Source organism: Myxine glutinosa, chromosome 5, assembly GCF_964187855.1.
Source record: "Myxine glutinosa chromosome 5, kmMyxGlut1.1, whole genome shotgun sequence".
Classification (NCBI taxonomy): domain Eukaryota; kingdom Metazoa; phylum Chordata; class Myxini; order Myxiniformes; family Myxinidae; genus Myxine; species Myxine glutinosa.
In genome coordinates, this window is record NC_136265.1 from 128,833,647 (window position 1) to 128,849,049 (window position 15,403).

At 44.9% G+C, this 15,403-nt stretch overlaps 1 protein-coding gene across 2 annotated transcripts in view; it reads left to right on the forward strand.

Annotated features, from left to right (window-relative positions):
* Positions 1–5,399: 5,399 nt before the first annotated feature.
* The window catches only part of LOC137427103 (junctophilin-1), a 44,708-nt gene continuing 34,704 nt past the window's right edge, over positions 5,400–15,403 (forward strand). For both annotated transcript variants that reach the window (XM_068116279.2, XM_068116278.2), the window contains exon 1: positions 5,400–5,895. In XM_068116279.2, coding sequence (XP_067972380.2) covers positions 5,517–5,895 — 379 coding nt within the window. In that variant the 5' untranslated portion in view covers positions 5,400–5,516. The remainder of the gene's footprint in view (positions 5,896–15,403) is intronic.

The following is a 15,403-nucleotide window of genomic DNA, read 5'->3' on the forward strand; positions in this document are numbered from 1 at the left end:
AAAGCCGAATGCCTCAACTCTGTGTTTGCCTCAAAATCTTGTGTCCCAAACCCATCTCTCTCTGTTCCCACCTTACCCAGTCAAACCCAACTGCTCCTGGACTCTGTGTCCTTCTCTCCTGGCAAGGTGGAGTAGTTTTTGTCAAACCTCGACTATGATTCTGCAACTGGACCAGATTTGCATCAGCCCACGGGTTCTAAAATCCTGCTCTGCTGCTCTATCTCACCCTCTCTCTGTTCTTTTCACCCTCTCTTTTGCTCAAGGTCATCTGCCATCTGCTTGGAAATCAGCAAACATTACCGCTTTACACAAAAAAGGTGCAAAAACAGATCCTTGCAACTACAGACCAATCAGCCTGCTCCCAATTATCAGCAAAGTCATGGAATCCATCATTGCTTCGGATATCAAATCCTTCCTCTTCTCCAATGGCTTGATCTCCGATCATCAATTTGGATTCAGACCAGGTCATTCTACTATGGACATGCTGCTTCTGCTGTCTCAACAATGGATGGAGGTCCTCAATGCCAAACAGGAAATCAGAGCTGTCTCCCTTGACATATCACGACATATCACGGAATCTCCCGCGATGAAGCTTTCTCCGAGGGCCTTCACTCACTCACCGCAAGCAGGTAGGTGGTCTCTCTGTCTTCTACCGACTCCTCTCCGGCCTTGCTCCCCCAGCTCTCTCTGTGCTTTGTCCCCCAAATATTCCTCCAGGTCGCACAAGATCTGCCAGCAACCCTCTGATGGTTAAACTTCCGAAATCTCGGCTCTCTGCTCACCTTCACTCTTTCATTCCTATTTTCTTCCGCCTCTGGAACAAACTCCCACACTCCCTTCAATCCCACTCCTCCCTCCAGGTCTTTAAAACAGCTCTTCACCACCATCTCTTATCTTCCCCCATCCAAAACCTTGATCTTTTCTACCCCCGCTAATTCACTTCAGATCCACTTTGTTTGAAATTCCAACTTCTTTCCTGGAAGTCCTTGCAGTGTCCATATGTTTTATACCTCTCCCACCCTCCCCCTTCCCATGCCTCCCCCCCCCAAACGCCCCCTCCACAAAGCCCTCTCCCTCCCACAGTTCTCTCGATGTCCCTGCTCTCAAATGTTGTGTTTGTGTCCTTCCCCCTCTCTCCCCATCTTGTCTACCGCTCCCCATGTTATATGTTTTATGTGTCGGTTTGTCTTTCTGTGTGATTAATGTTAGCTCTTTCACGAGCCTCGATCTTGTATACAAAAAAAAAAAACTGTCATAAGGAACAGAGGAAAAATAACAGAGGCCATTACATACAGGGGATTTATTACCCATAATCCCTAACTAATTAACATAACCCCACCCCTCGTGATGGGAACGAAGATACGCGCTTACACGACATCGGATCTGAACGAATTTCCTACTTTTGATACATGGGGTTTCTTCTTCTTCACGACAGTCAGACCACACTACCTATGCAATTGTACCTGGACTAAGGTAATCATTGCCAACCCCCTACAAACGTAACAATACTTTGGTACATCATGGGTGGTGAAGATTGTGGTCAAGTTTCATAAAAATGGTGTGTGTAGTTTCTGAAAAGAAAGCAAATACCTATTTTGGGCGCAACCCCCCCCCTCCCCCCATAGACCTCCAAAGGGGCAGATTTTTTTTAATGCCGTGAACAAACTTTGGTACATCACGGGTGGTGAAGGTTGTGGGTAAGTTTCATCGAAATTGCGTGTGTAGTTTCAGAGGACAAAAGCAAATTCATATTTTGGAGGGTCAAACCTGGATCCACTTTGACCCCGATAAACCCCCGTAGACCCCGATTTTTTTTAATGCCATGAACAAACTTTAGTCGCAACACAACAAATATAATTTGTGCCAAATTTGGTCGCAATCCCATCAGTGGTTTCAGAGAAGAAGTTTCAAGTGTTTACGGACTGACAAAGCGCCATCGCATAACCTCCCCTGAACTTCATTTCAGGTGAGCTAAAAAAAAAATCCTCATGGAGGAGCTTTTCGAAGGTCAAAGCCTCATGAAGGAGCTTTTTGAAGGTCGAAGCCTCATGAAGGAGCTTTTCGAAGGTAGAAGCCTCATGGAGGAGCTTTATGAAGTTCAAAACCTCATGGAGGAGTTTTTCGAAGGTGGAAATTGCATGGAGGAGCTTTTCGAAAGGTCTAAGGCTCATGGAGGAGCTTTTCAAAGGTGGAAGTCGCATGGAGGAGCTCTTCGAAGGTCAAAGCCTCATGAAGGAGCTTTTTGAAGTTCAAAACCTCATGGAGGGGCTTTTTGAAGGTCGAACCCTAAATAAGGGGCTTTTCAAAGGTCAAAGCCTCATGGAGGAGCTTTTCAAAAGGTCGAAGGCTCATGGAGGAGCTTTTTGAAGTTCAAAACCTCATGGAGGAGCTTTTCAAAGGTGGAAGTCGCATGGAGGAGCTATTCGAAGGTCAAAGCCTCATGAAGGAGCTTTTTGACGTTCAAAACCTCATGGAGGAGCTTTTTGAAGTTCAAAACCTCATGGAGGAGCTTTTTGAAGTTCAAAACCTCATGGATGAGCTTTTTGAAGTTCAAACCCTCATGAAGGAGCTTTTCCAAGGATGAAGCCTCATTGAGGTGCTTTTCAAAGCTGGAAGCCTCAGGGATGAGCTTTTCAAAGCTCGAATATTCATGGATGAGCTTGTACATCAGTTCATTTGCAGGACAGACATTAATTGTCCAGTGCACTATTTCATGAATTACAAGGACATCAGTAGAGCTTGAGAGAGTAAGGCCCGTAAAAGAGAGGTAGAGGTATAGAGGTATTGGATCGTGAGACAGGTATAGATCGTAGAGGACTGCACGACACGGACAACCACCTCAACAGGGCCAAGTGTTTACAACAACGGCACGTCCGTTTGTAAAAGTTTACATCGAAGCATATGAGCAATTGCCATTTAGATAGGCAGGTAAATCGAGGATCCCCAACATATTGTTACGGTTTTTAGAACCTTCACTTTGTAAATTTAGTATTAAAATTTCCTATGTACATTTCCCCTTTAATTGGCTGTTAATTAAAATGAGTGCACCGTAGCTAGTCCATCGCATGCACGTAGAAAATCATATACCCTTCTAAATAGTTATTTCCTTATTATGTGTATTAGTTTAAGGCTGTGTTTCCCACTAGTTGACTCTGCATTGCACCGAATTGAAATAAGATAGGATCCCTCCGACGCCCCCATGGCATCTTCAAAATGCCAGTAACTTTGGATGGGGTTATTGGCATCACCATCGCGATTCGCATTGCCAACTGCATTCGCCCTCCATTGAACACGCGGTCAACTCGGGGAAGAAAGGCGTGTCTCCACCTCGTCATCAGAGGGAGGAGTGAACCAGCCCCGATCAACCAACCGAGGATGAGGGGTTTGGCTTGAGAGGGCGGAGAGAGAACGATCGGGCAGTTTCGCGAGCGTTCCAGGGTGTGGCGCTATATAACCCGTCACGCGACGCCCCCACCTGAGAAGGAAGAAGAGAGATGAGTGAGTCATCCACCGCAGCTGAACCAACCGCAGCTTTGAGCTGTCCACCGCAGCTGAACCAACCGCAGCTTTGAGACCACCGTAGTCCAACCCCCCTGTGACACGCAGCTTCGACCCGCTGCTACGCGGAAACCAGATTGCTGTGGCATCTGTGGCATCGGTGGCCGTCGAGGTCGAGCCCGACGTCCCGTGTGGGAGCAAGCTCCAGCTGAACCTTCCTCCCCTTCCAGCCATTCGTTCCTGCCTTCATTCCCCATTTGTGTAAGTCTGATTGTCGTCTGTTTTGTGTGTCTTGTCCTGGGGTTTAAGTTAAGCCTGTATAGATAAGTTAATATTTGCACTGTGTCTTCTCCTCCTTCTGTCTTTATTTTCGTATCTTTCCATCTTCTTTGGTTTCTTTGATTGTGTAAATAGTAATTGGTTAATAAATCCTGTTCTTCCTACCTTGCCTTCTTTCCTTCACATCCGTTCGTCCTTGTCTTTTCCCTCATTGAATACCTGTGGCACGATTTGGCCAACGAATAAGAATCGGGTCTAGTTCTGTTAACGGTTCGAGCCGCGGGCTGCCATCCGCTCGGCAAATAACATCTTGTCCACGGTCTCGAACGGGGTTGCTCACCTGCCTCTCCGGAGGGAGCTGGGCAGCTTCAGGACTCACGTCGGTCAGTCATAGACAAGGGGATTAATCCCCCCTTGGTAAGGGAAAAAGGGCCGACGTTGAGATCCGCAACAATATGTATCTCAGATAGGGTAATCCCTAGAATCTCTGCGATGGCATCAATTGGCGACCACGTGGTTAGAAACCTTAAATCAACAACCAGTGTCGGAAAGCCTTGATAAATATGAAAGTAGGTGACAAAGGGTAAAGTGCAAGGGAACAGGAAGTGCACCGTAAATTGGAGGAAGAGTGAAGAAAAGTGAAAAAGCAATCGCCGAGGAATGGGGGCGGGGTTTGTCGAGGCTGTGTGGAAGAAGAAGAAGAAGAAGATTCCGTGTTGGGGTTTTGCTGCGCAGCGATCGTCGCATGGAGGAAAAGGCTGCGAGGTTTGAAAGATCGCAAGGAGCGGACAAAATGGATCATGTTCAGAGATTGCCGTGCAGGTTCCCTTCACCCATTGAGACCATTTAGCGCTCGTGCCGATGTTATGAGAGAGGCGTTTGTTTTGCATCAACAGCGAATGCTCTGCGGCAAGAAGCGGATTCTCCCGTTCGCTCCGCCACCGAATCCGCTTCCGTCTCCTCTGCCGGCGACTTTGCAGTGAGTTATGGTGGGAAGGCGACGGTGAGGAAACGTGGGCACGTGGAGGAACGAGCTTAAGGTGAGGGAACGCGAAATAGGTGAGGATTGAGGTGAAGAAGACGAAGAGCGAGTAAACGCGCGGAGGGGGCAGCTGATGTGGGGAGGGGGAAGGTGAGTTAGGTGGAAGGGCGTTGGGAGGGGTATGGAGAGGTCAAGGTAAGGTGGACACGGTCAAAGGGAGGTGACGTCAGAAGAGAGTGTAGGTGCAAGGTGTGAAGATGTTGTGAGTGAGGAAGAGACAAAATGATGTTTTTTGATATAAGGTTGAAGAGGTAAAAAAAAAAAAATAGTGGAGGTGCAGTATAGGTGCATATATATTGTGGAGGGGTGCAAAACATGGGGGGTAGGACTGAGGGGTGTGAGCGGCTAAGGAGAGGGGAGGGAGAAGTTGGAGAGAATTAAATAAATAATTAAAGTTGTTCCAGGCATATTGCTCCGTAACACTACCCCACCTGTCCCCCCTTTAACCCTAGAAAGGGCTGATCCAGTACTGTGGCCAAATCATATCAAAGATCACCCATAGCCCAAGACAAAGGGGTCAAAAGATTGCAGAAAGCACTTTTTACAAGTGGAAAACGGGTATGGAGACCTAACACCAGAGGTATTTGTGAACACGAGAGGGAAGGGACAGGTGGTGTTCAGAGAAACAAGAGAATGAAGTAGAGTACACGTTTCCCAGAGGAAGTCGCGTGGTTAATTGCAGCAATTCCATGCCTGCATGAACGGGGGACGGTTTGACTTTGACGATGGGGGAGTGTATTGCGGTGGCTGGGAAGATGGCAAAGCGCATGGCCGGGGCATCTGTACCGGTCCTCATGGCCAAGGAGAGTTTGCGGGATGTTGGAGTCACGGCTTTGAGGTGCTGGGAGTCTACACGTGGCCCAGCGGTAACACCTTCGCAGGAGAGTGGTCGCAGGGTCGGCGGCACGGCTTGGGCGCCGAGAACAAATCCCGCTGGTGTTACCGGGGAGAGTGGTCCAACGGTCTCAAGGGTCGGTACGGAGCTCGACTTTGCCTGGCGAGCGGTGCGCGGTACGAGGGCGCCTGGGCACACGGTCTGCAGGATGGGCATGGAGTTGAAACCTATGGAGACGGCGGTGGGTGCATGGTCTATGTTTGTATACTTTGTGTCATGAACTGTTATTGCTCCAGGAGTCAACAAACTTCAATGTCTTCAATCCTGGACTCTGGGTCCTGGGTTAAGATGAATAATGGTCCTCGGTTCTGGGTTGTTTCCAGTCACAGTTCCTGGGTAGCGGTTAAACTTGTTGCGGTCTTGGCTAGTGGCTCGTAGTGGCCCTGGGAGATCGGGAAGCTATTTAAGCTATCTTCTTAGGGACTGCTTAAGATGCTTTGGTCTTGTAGTTGACACCATTGTACTCGAGGAGATGCACATTTTTTGTGTTTTTTGTTTTGTTTTGTTTTGTATACAAGATCGAGGCTCATGTAAGAGCTAGCACATTAAATACAAAAAACCATAATTGGACACATAAAACAATAAAGGGAGGACGAGACAAGATGGGGAGAGAGAGGGAAGCACACAAGCACAACAGTAGAGAACAGAGACATCGGGAGATCTGTGGAAGGGAGAGGACTGGGGGAAGGTGGGGGGTTGTGGGGGGGGGGGGGAGGGAATGGGTACACAGTATAAAACAAATTCACACTTCTAGGAATTTCAGGAATGAAGTCAGGGATTGAAAGAGGTGGATTTGGGATGTATTAACGGGGGTAGAAAAGATCAAGGTTTTGGATGGGAGAAGATAAGAGATGGTGGTGAACAGCTGTTTTAAAGACCTGGAGGGAGGAGTGGGATTGAAGAGAGTGAGGGAGTTTGTTCCAGAGGCGGGAGAAAAGAGGAATAAAAGAGTGAAGGTGAGCAGAGAGTCTTGATTTTGGCAGTTTCACCAGAAAAGGGTTGCAGGCAGATCTTGTGCGACCTGTAGGAATATTTGGGGGACAGAGCCCAGAGAGAGCTGGGGGGGGGGGGGGGGGGGAGGCAAGGCCAGAGAGGAGTCGGTAGAAGACGGAAAGACCACCAACCTGCCTGCGGTGAGTGAGTGAAAGGCCCTTGGAGTTAGCTTCATCGCGGGAGATTCCAATGTTCCTGAAAGCTTTGGAGATGAATGCAAACGATTATTCATCTTTTCGGCACAAAATAGAGTTGAGAAACTCAATTTTGAGCAATAATGGCTGTTTGGTATATATCTCACCACTGAGAGTAGATGGAGGTGTATGTGTGGGGAAGTTGAGAAGATTGGTGGCTTTTCATCACAATGCAGTACTTAAACATCTCTGAGAAGATCACAAGGGTGGAGGACCCTCGGGTCATGGTGGAGTTCATAACTCTAATTTCGATTTTAGAGCTTCTCCAGCATGAGTAAGCAAAGGCAACGTGATCTAATGCCAAATAAATCGCAGTGAGAGAGTGCAATGGTGTTCATCAGTTCAGGTCTACCGTAGTGTGTGTGCATCAATGAGAAGTCAAATGAGGTGCGGATTAAAATTTCTTGCTGGTTACTAGATACTTTATGTTGTGGGAAATACCTATTTTAAAACTCTTGTTCTGGTGCACAAGAGGTAAGATTATTGACAAAACGGCATGAGAATTGAATACTGGTACTTTTCTCTCTTGAGAACAAGTTTAACTCTTCTTCTCGTGTAGTGTATAAGGCTTCAAAAAGAAGCACACCGTGCACATGCAGCTTCAAGTTGAATCGGAGCCTCAGTGGGAAATGTAGATTGCAGTAGATCTGAGGATGGACGATCTATATTACAGTAGATCTGACACACGCAATTGCAATAGCCTCTCCAGTCCCTTTGGGAACTGGAGACACTAACGAGCACAATAGGAGAAACGAAAGGAACAGATAACTACAACTAGATGGTATTTATAGAATACTACCCTGCACAGTCAACTTGGTGTGAGCCAACTCTTCTATTTTTGAACGTTTCTTCTTCTTTTTTAAAATCCAATATGGCTGCCAGACCACGTGAGCGATGACATCATACATTTATATTCTCTAAATAATTGTTGCATAGATCATGCTCAATAAATTTCAAACAGATCAGACTAAGCGTTGTCCCTGTCGAATTATGACGTCGTAATTGTGGCACCAATGATGTCATCGTTAACAGCACCTATTCCCCATATGGAGTTCTTTACAATCAACCACGTTTCCATTTTTAAAATGCTGACATGGCACACACTTTGCTTTACTGAAATGCATACACAAATGTTATATTTTCGTCAAAAATCGTTGGAATTTGGCCAAATCTGTTTTCATCGTGTGTTAATATACCTCAGCGATTGACAAATCTGAAATCAGAATTTTATTTGAGGTCAAAATGACCCCGTGAGGTCGCTCCGTACTTTGCCCGCTCGTGATGTGCAGTGTGATAATTAATTCCATGCCCACTCTAGAGGACTCTTCTTCTTCATGCAATAACAACTTCTAGCATCCAGACCGTACATCCAATCATCTTGAAATTTTGCACACATGTTACACTTCATTACCTCTACGAAAATAGAAAGTTTCACGTCGATCAATGAAGCGGTTCAAGTTATAAAAAATTTAAATATTTTCGTTTAATTATTTATATCTGCCAAACCACGTGACCTATCGCAAATTCCAAAAGGTTCTTTTGGTAGACTGATATGCTGAACACATCTGTGAAGTTTCCCCTCGATGGGATCACAAATGAGGGAGGAGCTTGGTTTTAAAAGTTTATGCTTAAAAACATCATAACTCCGAAACCATGCGATGCATGACGTCGTTCTCGCTGACTTTTTTTGTTCGTCATGGGTATGCGATTCTGCCTGCAAAGTTTGGCCTCGATCTGTTCAGTCGTTTAGGAGAAAATTGGATTTTAGTGGTTTTTCACTCAAAACAATATGGCGTCCGAACCATGTGACCTACGACGTCATTATTTTATTTCTGCATCAATTTATATCGAGAAGATGCTCAACAAATTTCATCCTGATCGGATAAAGTTTTTTAACTTGTCGAATTATGACGTCATAACGGCGGCACCTATGACATCATCATTCACATATGTTATTCCGCATGGAGTTCTTTGCAATGAGACCTGTCTCAATTATTTCTGTGCAGCGGTTTTTGAGATATAGAGGTGCAAAGTATTTTGGTTTTTCCAAGATGGCGCCAGTACCACGTGAACTGCGACGTCATAATATTGACTAAAATATTCTACAGGAGGAGTCCCTCCTATGGTGAAAATTTCATGTCAATCGGACCAATGGTTGCCGAGAAAATGAATTTTTAAAATGCAGACACGTACGTACGACGTACGGACGGACCCGAATGCTTAACCCTACATTTCGCTTCGCGAGCGCAGGGTAATAAGTGGGATTGTAACCTTGGGGTCACAGCAACATAAGGCAAGAATGAGGGCAGGAACGCCAAACAATGGGACGCCAAACAATGGGACGCCAAACAATGAGACGCCAAACAATGGATTTTATGAACGAGGACAGGAACTCCAAACAATGGATTTTATCAACTAATAGTTTATGTAAGAGTTACGTTTGCTGCCGTGCAAAATGAGGTTTGGCTTGTCCTTCGAGCATTAACACCACAAGAGGGGTGGATAATGGATTTTGACTAAACCCTTTTGTTCACTCTTATCAACTTTTATTCACTCCATCAAATTAATGAAATCGATTGTTATTTTGTCTGCTGTCGCAGACCGACACAAGCTATAACAATGACTAGTATTCCGTTGCAGGAACAAAACAGCAAGGCGTGACAAAAAGAAACGAGAACGGAACTCATAGAGCGCATTGCCTCGCTTCTCGAAAATACCATTGATACCTGAACAGTGAACACGGTACTATTATGGCCCATCTACCCACATCATCCATGCACCCTATTATGTCACATACATTGTCATTATCCATAGCTTTATTACCCTGCGCTTGCGAAGCGAAAGTGGGGTTAAGCATTCTTGTGCGTATGCGTGTCGTGTCTGCATTTTAAAAATTCATTTTCTCAGCAACCGTTGGTCCGATTGACATGAAATTTTCACCATAGGAGGGCATCCTCCTGTGGAAGATTTTTATTATGACGTCATAGGTCACGTGATACAGGCGCCATCTTGGAAAAACTTCCCACCTCTATCTCTGAAACCACTCCATGGAAAAAATTTAAACATGGCTCATTGTAAAGAACTCCAGATGCGGAACAGGTGTTGTTAATTGGTGCCATAATTATGACGTCATAATTCGACAGGTACAACGCTTAGTCTGATATGTTTGAAATGTATTGAGCATGATCTATGCAACAATTATATTAGAGAATATAAATTTATGATGTCATCGCTCACGTGGTCTGGCAGCCATATTGGATCAAAGAAAAAAAATGTTCAAAAACAAGAGTTGGCTTGCAACAAGTTGACAGTGCAGGGCAAGTATTCTATGAATAACACCTAGTTGATTATGGATGGATTCTTAGGATATTTAATGACCATTTTTGTGCAAATTAAGCCTAAATTGCATGAATAAAAATTTCCAAACTATATTTCCTATGGCGAGTCCATAATGTCCATGAGGTTTCGTATCGATCGGTTAAGCAGTTCTGGAGAAGTTTTAAAAGTTTTTATCTTCAATCCAATATGGCTGCCAGACGACGTGACTGATGACTTCATAAATTTAACTCTTCACTCACATCGGGTCGTAGATCAGATATATGAAGTTTCACATTTTCTGGATAAGGATTTTGATTCAACCAATTATGAGTGGAATACCACTTCATGGATGACGTCATTGTTATCACCCTATATACCCAATGGGAAGTTGATGATGATGAAGTTCATGGGAAGTTCAGTGTTTTCGTTCTGGTCAGGTCAGTCTTTTGGGTCTGCCACTGGTAACATGTAACCCAGTGCTAACTACTGTGTGGTCGGTTTGTCGGCGACTAAACCGACACCCCTCACTAGCTATGCTAGTGGGGAGAGTGACGGTGACACCCTGCCAGGACCAAAAACAACACCTGGGAAAGGGGAGATGAGTTACCAAAGGGAGCCAACGACCATCCGGTAAGGAGATGGTCTTTCCTAAAAAACATCCATCCGGTTTGGACCAGTTCGAGTCATAGCAAAGACTTTAAAAATGGTACTTGCTGCTTTCTTGCTTGAAAAGGATAGACCGATAGAGCATGGACAATCCCCACGGGGTGGCACCCATGGGAGGGGTGGGGGGGGGGGGGGGGGGAGGAAATACCCTGCTGAGTATAGTGAGAAAAACAGCGCCATTGTTATGACGTCGCTCATATCCAGAGTATCCCGGAAAGTGATGGTAAATGATGGCACTTGAGCTCAATGGCTGCACATCAAGTGTGTGTGTGTGCTTGTGTTTGTGTCAGCTCTATTATGAGCCTTACCCCAAGTATTAAAAAAAAAAAAGAGTGGTTTCGGAGAACATGTCCAAATTTTTGTCTTTAATCCAATATGGCTGCTATACCATGTGACCTATGACGTCAGAGTTGTCAATAAAATATTCTCCATGCGGAGTCCCTCTTATATGAAGCGGTTGCAGAGAGAGAAAAAAAAAGTGAAAATATATAGGTGTGGACACAGACAGACAGGGGCGTAACAATAGCCTCGCAAACCCCTTTGGGGTGAGACTTAAAAAAAAAATGTTCTCGTGAAATCTGCTAAAATTCTCATCGGATCTCAAGGGGAATCAAAACAGGACTTTGGAAGGGAAGGAATACTCAATTGTGATATTTTAAGGTTTGGTTTGCCTGGGATGCAAAACGTGTTCAAAAACTCATTTTGTGTGAACCTCCACGCCAACCAGGTTGCTCCAGCATGACGGTGCAAGGCTGCAGACCGGCGAATGGAAAGCAGCATCCTTGAGGATTAAGCGCCGTCGTATTATCATTTAATGACTTGTATCCACACAAGCCAGTGCCAAGCTGTGCTTCATGTCATTGCTGCCAAAATATAAGGTAGCATATTAGCTGCTGGCTTTTCACCAAGCAACCGGTAGCATCGCTTGGGTAGTGGACACAGCTGATGCCACAGACACCGTTAAAAGGAAGAAGTGACCGAGATGATAGGTTGCCAGGTGGAGAGCTGCAAAGCAGGTGGGCAAGAATCAAACCAAGGTGAAGTCCCCTGAGATAGGAGCTAGCTGTCAGTACTGTCAAGCCAATTGAACTGTACTCCATCTCCCGCTCCTGGACATGGAAACTGAATTTTCACCAAACTCGTCTGGAGCATCATTGGAGGAAACAATCGACACCTTTATACGGTTTACAGCTACGAATGCCACGTTTTTGGGGTCATGCCGCATCTTCATGTTCAAATGATCCTTTATTTTCTTCCTTTGCGGTAAATACTGTAGTATAGCTTTCACATCCTTAACCCTCGGATGCAGTGATTGGGCCTCGGAGGCCCACAAGGTTTTTTTTTTGTTGCAAAAACTATGCTGTACAATTTTTTTTTTTTTGGAATGAGCCTCATTTTCACCGACTTTCATGTTGTTACACAAAACTCGGTGACATAAAAAAAAAAAATTAATTCGGGCTCGTGGGAAAAATCTTCATTCTTCACTTATAACCCGAAAATCTGACACGAATGCAGGCCTGGGGCCTTCGAGGCCCTGCATAAATGTTGTACGATGTTATATCATTATTTTCTTGATATGAGCCTCATTATATGCTCCTATAACTTGGTTACAAATAATTCGGTGACAAAAATATGAAAATTTAAAAACTTTACACGAATATATTCGTGGGGGCTCCGAGGCCCAATGGCTGCATAGGTGTCGGATTTTTGACAGTTGTCGACATATACATTCTAAATAAAAGGATTGGTGAATCATATTTTTTGAGCAAATATTCCTCCATGAGCCTCAACTTTTTATAGAAAAAAAAAAGTTGGAAAACCAAGAACGTGAAATTTTTTTTGCCAAAAAAAAGAAAAGATTAATTACTTGTATGGGATTCTTCCAACTAATAGGATCAATGATTCACATTTTCTAAACAAATACACATCCATGAGCATCGACTTGGATTGAAAAAAGATATGAAAGAAAAAAAATCGATAAAAAAAACAAACAAAAAAAACATTACACGAATACATCCGTTGGGCCTCCGAGGCTCAATGGCTGCGTTTATGTAGGATTTTTGACGCCTGCATCTAAGGGTTAAGGGAGGGAATATCACGGAGATTTGGGTGGCTTGTTTTCAATCTCCCTTCTACCCCTTGTCAAATTGAAAATAATTTTGGAAATGGCGAGGAAATATGTCAGTTAAAAACTAAGTCCCATCTGCCAGCATTCGTTGGTGGACATCCTTCCGTGTCCTTCGAGAAGAGTAGGTGAGTTACCGCGAGCACCCAGAACAAATTACAAATTCCTGCTCTGACCTACAGGGGGCACTGCATCAGTGGCATGGCTCTCACCCCCAGCAAATGATAATAATAATAATAATAATAATAATAATAATGCATTTATTTTATATCGCGCTTTTCAGGGAGCCCAAAGACGCTTTGACAGAGTGCAAAACATAATGCATAGCAAAACATGATGCTACCTGCAACCATGTGCTGCATTCAAAAGAAGTGGGAAGAGCAAACCTGGAGAGGAAGAGCAACTACAGACGGTGAAGAAGCTGAAAGAACACTTGAAAACAGGCCCAGCCTGCACAAAGTTAAGATACGAACAGACTCCTTTGTTCAATGCCATTTTATTGTGACACAAGCTGTTTACCCACCCTAGGGTGGGTCCAACTAATTCAAATGCAATTGGTTAAATGAAGAATTCATAATCATTTTATTAAAGACAATCAAGTAATAAGCAGAACCATGACGAAGGCGTAGACGCAAACACACTGACATGAATGGCATGCCCATTACAGTATATGAACGATTTGTGCAACTAGAAATTGAAGGCTGATGTGGCGATAGCAGGATAGTGTATTTACCATGTATTTTGCACATGTGGCAAGAAAAGAGTAGTTGACCCTCGGTCAGTAAACTTATGTATCTATAATACCAGAACCAACTGGACCGGCACTCTTCGATGTCGACTGATACGCCTCCACCCATATTGTTACATCATTGGACATACTTGTATGAAGTTTGACTTGGATCCCTTCAGCCGTTCTTAAGTTATCGCGGCAACGAAAACCGATTACAGACTCTGACCTTTGACCTCTTGCACCCAAAATCAAATCGGTTCATCTTTGCATCATAATACTGGACATACTTGTACCATCTCTGGTTCACAAATGATCACGGTAACAGGATTTTTACTTAACATATGTGTGTATATATAACAAAATGTGAAGAAGTCAAGAGGGGTGAATACCTTCTGAAAGCACTGTATATGTGTGTACACGTGTATATATATATATATATATATATATATATATATATATATATATATATATATATATATATATATATATATATATATATTGTTGCGGATATGGGATTTGCATCCATCCATATCCGCTTGTAAATATTCCCCTATTTCCTCAATACTTCCCAACTATCCCCAATCCCCCATTCCCTAGTCCCATTTTCTGTAAACAACACTCTGTAGACCCGACCTCCCCCTATTTCCCCCATTAAATGTCGTGCCCAGGTTCACCGCATCTCATGTAAGACAACTATAGGACATCTTGCTAGTTATTCTTAGTCTATGTCAGTTAAGGACTCGTTTCCATTAATTCTGACCCTTCGTTGCACCAGAATGTGATTGTATGGCACCGTTAGGAAATTTAGGACCTCCCAATACCTCCCCGCAGCTCTTCCTCACGGTTCAGCAACAACAATAACAACAACAACAACAGCAACGGCGGCGGCGTGCACAGGGAGTGCGCGTCCTCACTCCGGCTTGGTTGGTAGGGGGTGTTGGGAGGGCATGAGGCCTCCCCAGCGAGCCGCCATCGAACATGTGCTCGACGGGGTTACCAAATAGGGGCTCCCTGTCAGCTCCTCGTCAAGGGCGGAGCCCGGTAACCCCCGCACCCAATGGGAGCGGCGGACCGGTCCCATCTGGGGCGGAGCCAACCAGCCGAGGGCGTGTCGCTCCCCGCTGAGCATGCGCAGGAAGAGGGAGGTGACGTCAGATGCGCGCTGAGCTTGAAGCAAGAGAGACGTCCCTTCCGAGCGCAGTGAGACCTCCCTGCATCTCTTGGACCGTGCTTGATCCTGTCCCCGAGCCAAGGTGCACCTTGTGCTATCGACTACCTGTCCCTTCCTGCCATCAATCCCTGTGTAAGTCAGCCTTGTCCCGTTTGTCTGTGGTCTGTCTGGGATAAAATAAGATTGTAATTAAGTGCCTATCTCTTCTGTGCCTTTACCTCACTACCTTGTAATCTACCCCTTTTCTCCCCCACTGTAATTATATCCTCCTCCGGAGGTCTTGAGAACTGTACCCCTTGCGTCGTTTCATCTATCCCAGTCGTTGTGTCCTTTCCATCATTGATTTAGCATAGCGCGATTTGGTCAACGTTTGGGTGGAATCGGGGTCTAGTCGGGGAATAACTGTTAGGTCGCGGTAATACACCACCGCTCGGTCGAAATAACAATAACTTTGACCTCTTGCACCCAAAATCAAATCGGTTCATCTTTGCA